At 45.9% G+C, this 3327-nt stretch overlaps 1 protein-coding gene across 1 annotated transcript in view; it reads left to right on the top strand.

Moving 5' to 3' along the window:
• Positions 1 to 875: 875 nt before the first annotated feature.
• The window catches only part of SARC_04349 (hypothetical protein), a gene marked incomplete at its 5' end in the record, with an annotated part of 5902 nt that continues 3450 nt past the window's right edge, over positions 876 to 3327 (top strand). Inside the window, 4 exons of the mRNA XM_014301835.1 lie at positions 876 to 1031; positions 1579 to 1690; positions 2644 to 2781; positions 3025 to 3165. Of these exons, the coding sequence (XP_014157310.1) occupies positions 876 to 1031; positions 1579 to 1690; positions 2644 to 2781; positions 3025 to 3165 (547 nt within the window). The remainder of the gene's footprint in view (positions 1032 to 1578; positions 1691 to 2643; positions 2782 to 3024; positions 3166 to 3327) is intronic.

Below are 3327 nucleotides of genomic sequence, written 5' to 3'. Positions count from 1 at the left end.
TTTCGATTGAACTGGCGTGTGCTGGTGTCCGTGCTAGTATGGAGCGCTATAATTCTCGCGGCGGTGCTCATTCAGTGTGCAAAGCCCTAACCACACACCGACTATGATTAACTATCTCACAATACTCAGCACGCGAAAGGAATCGCTCCATATGGATCCAAGTGGCAGCTCAGGCACTCGACTGTGTACCGCAGAAGTCTACCTATCCCCCCCTGGTCAGCGCATCATGTCTGGCCCTGGCACAAGTGTCGCCTCGCCAGCTGGTCCATATACTCAACGAAGTAAGTACACATATACTCAACGAATTATGTACACATATACGCAACGAAGTAAGTAGACTGTCGCGTTGCATGGTTTTACCTTAAAAGCAAAAATGAATTCATCCCCCTCTAACTTGAAACTAGTGGCGCTACGTTAAAATAGAATATAAGTGTACACCATCTTTCGGTATATTCAAAATAGCAGCACTGGCCTTAATTTTACACAAAAACGATGGCGCATCTGCATGCGTGTAGTAATGATTTACTCACCTCTGTTTTTGGGTATTCCATACCCTGCTATGAGATGCTGGTGTATTGATTTACTCACCTCTATTTTTAGGTATTCTGTGTCGCACATACCCTGCTATGAGGGCTGGTGTACATTCTAAATGCACATACAAATCCCAAGTTATTTGAAAACTTATTGTTGTGGTGTACTCGCCCTCTCTCTTTCTCATCTCTCGGCGGAGCCTTTGTGCAGGTATAGGTAGCAGACTAATCTTCCTTAGAGTTCCCGAAAGCAATCAACAGGTCGCTACCATCCGACACCTCAGTTTATTTTATATATACACAGTAAGTGAAATGTATCAAATCGAATACTACCCTCATTTGCAGGTGACTGGATGTGTGAGCGCGTCTGAGGTGGCTCGTGTCCTGTATGCCCGTGCAGTCGTCTGTGGCGAAACGTGTCGATGCAAAGCAGGACAGTGTGTGGCCAGCGCGTACGACTACAATGATATGGGAGTGCTGACACCCCTCAGAGATATTCCGGTGGGTGTTTGTTCTAGTTAGTACTTGGCCCCATGTCTCGCTAGTATTCATGCGCAATGTGTGTTGTAACGATTCCTTCCTTAGGTGCCTCGCATTCGCAGCGTGTGTATGTGTATGCTGCAGTTTTGCTCTGAAAGTTGTGTATTGTGTGTTTCTTATTTCGCTTGTATTAGTCTGGCATAACCATTCTATCTAATTGTTAAGTACAGCCAATGGATACACTCAATTGATACCCTACGATATACCGTGTACTATAGCCTTCTCAGATACGGAGGTAGTAGCGTGTTAGTATATAAGTGGTTAGCGTACGACCCGTAGTGTGCAGACATCACTCACGCTTCTCGAACGGGTTTAAGGCAAGGCACAGGTTACGACACTCCACAGAACTATGAACTAAGTACAAACCCCCGAACACTGTAGTTAAAACACCTAACTTTAATACCCGCTTAGAACAAGTTACCTTTTTTTTTTGGGGGGGGGGGGGGGGTGGACGAAGCTGCTTAAATCATCTATACTAACAAGTCAATACGATCATGATACTTCCTAGGTACCAGCAAAGTGCACTGAAAGCTCACAGCGGCTAAGGTGTACCAACAACAGAGCACGCGAATGCTATTTAGGCCTCCTGGGTGGTGTGACCGCTTTCTCAATACAGACCGGTATGTATCTCTGCACCAGATTATTTATATATTGAAAACTTTGATGGTTTCAATCATAAGTGTCAGCGCAGAGCGAAACAGTAGCGCTATACGAACATTAGGCTAACCCTGCCGGAGACCCAACGGCTATTCTATCGTACCACCAGACAGTGCAAAGTATATTGTCTGTGTGTTAGACACTGTGTTCTAGACTTGAAGTTGCATAAATTCCCCGGGAGGTGTATCGTCCAACTGAACTCGTTGTGAGTGGCTCGATAGTAGATCACCACATCAGATACAGACACGTATCACTACAACCAAATTACAAGCACACATCCGGCAGTGGATATAGACTCCACCTATAGCAATTATATGCCATGACGCCAATACACATCACAAAGGGCCACTATGAACTCCACCTGCATGATGTGTGGGAAACAAAAGATGCATTCACCAAGCAGTGTGACGTATAGCTCCTCGGTTGTGTGGACTGGGGATTTAGAGTCCTAGGTTCGGGTGCTGAAAGTCGGTTCCGTTTGACGTATACCGACTCTTGTCGCCATACACAAAATCCTTACTCAGGTGCGCTGAACTTTGCTGTATGTTGTAATTCTAAAACTATGATGCGCTCACGAAGACACCTAATGTGATATCTGCACAATTTGCAAAAAAAATAATTTTAGCTCTCTGCTTGAAAATAATTGGCGAATTCCTTTCACCAGATGGAGCCGATTGTCGGTCGAGAGTCTGTAGAGTCCGTGTCCCGTTGGCTGGAAGCCAAATCTATACCCACACCCAAGCCCAATGAACACAGTACACACACATGCGCCATGCGACGCTCACAGGTCTTCACCACTTGCACTGTAGCACCAACACACCTGCTGTTCACAAGCACTCTCTGTGAACTCATGGCTCTTCAGCTAAAGCCCTCTCGGTGAACTCATGGCTCTCGGCCCGTCTGCTCGTTGGTACAGGTGGGGACGACATCTCAGTCGAGTGGAGGCACAACCTGCAGTCCATGACGCTTGTGCTGGAGATTGGCGGAGCAGCTGAACGGTCTATCCGCGCCAGAATGGCTGTGACCAGAAGTTTGAGCGATTTACTGCTGTCAGGTGGGTCTGGTGTCAAGTGCTGTTAGTCTATATTGTGGTTGCAGATGTTAAAATTTGTGCTGTGAATATATTGCGGAAAAGCTTCAACACCCTTATGCCTCGATTGGCACTTCAGTCTCTAGAGTGTGTAGACTCACAGAGCTACTTCACCAGCTTTGTTTTCTTTCTAAATAAATGTATACTGCTCGTTACATACATCGCTTCACCTCTGATCGAGCATAACTCGCGACTTTATCTGCGCAGACGCTTTGCCACAGATACTGCTGAAGTGTGCGGATATTGCTACACGCTTACTACTGGTTCTTACTGTACTGCAAGACGACGATGATGAGACCATCCGGAAGGAAGTCGCACAGGTGGCTCATGCGCTGACGCCACACAAAGGTGCGTTTTGCGTTCATCTAAGCTCGTTAGCGACGCGAGGATCTGTTATAGTTCACCACTACTGTTAACAAACATGTATCTTGTTACACGGAGAATACTGTATGTTGAGATGGCCCCACAGATATATATATATATACGTATATATATATGTATATGTATATA

This window comes from Sphaeroforma arctica (genome assembly GCF_001186125.1).
Source record: "Sphaeroforma arctica JP610 unplaced genomic scaffold supercont1.240, whole genome shotgun sequence".
Classification (NCBI taxonomy): Eukaryota; class Ichthyosporea; order Ichthyophonida; genus Sphaeroforma; species Sphaeroforma arctica.
The sequence above is the reverse complement of the archived record's forward strand: the minus strand, read 5'-3'. Positions and strand labels throughout refer to the sequence as shown.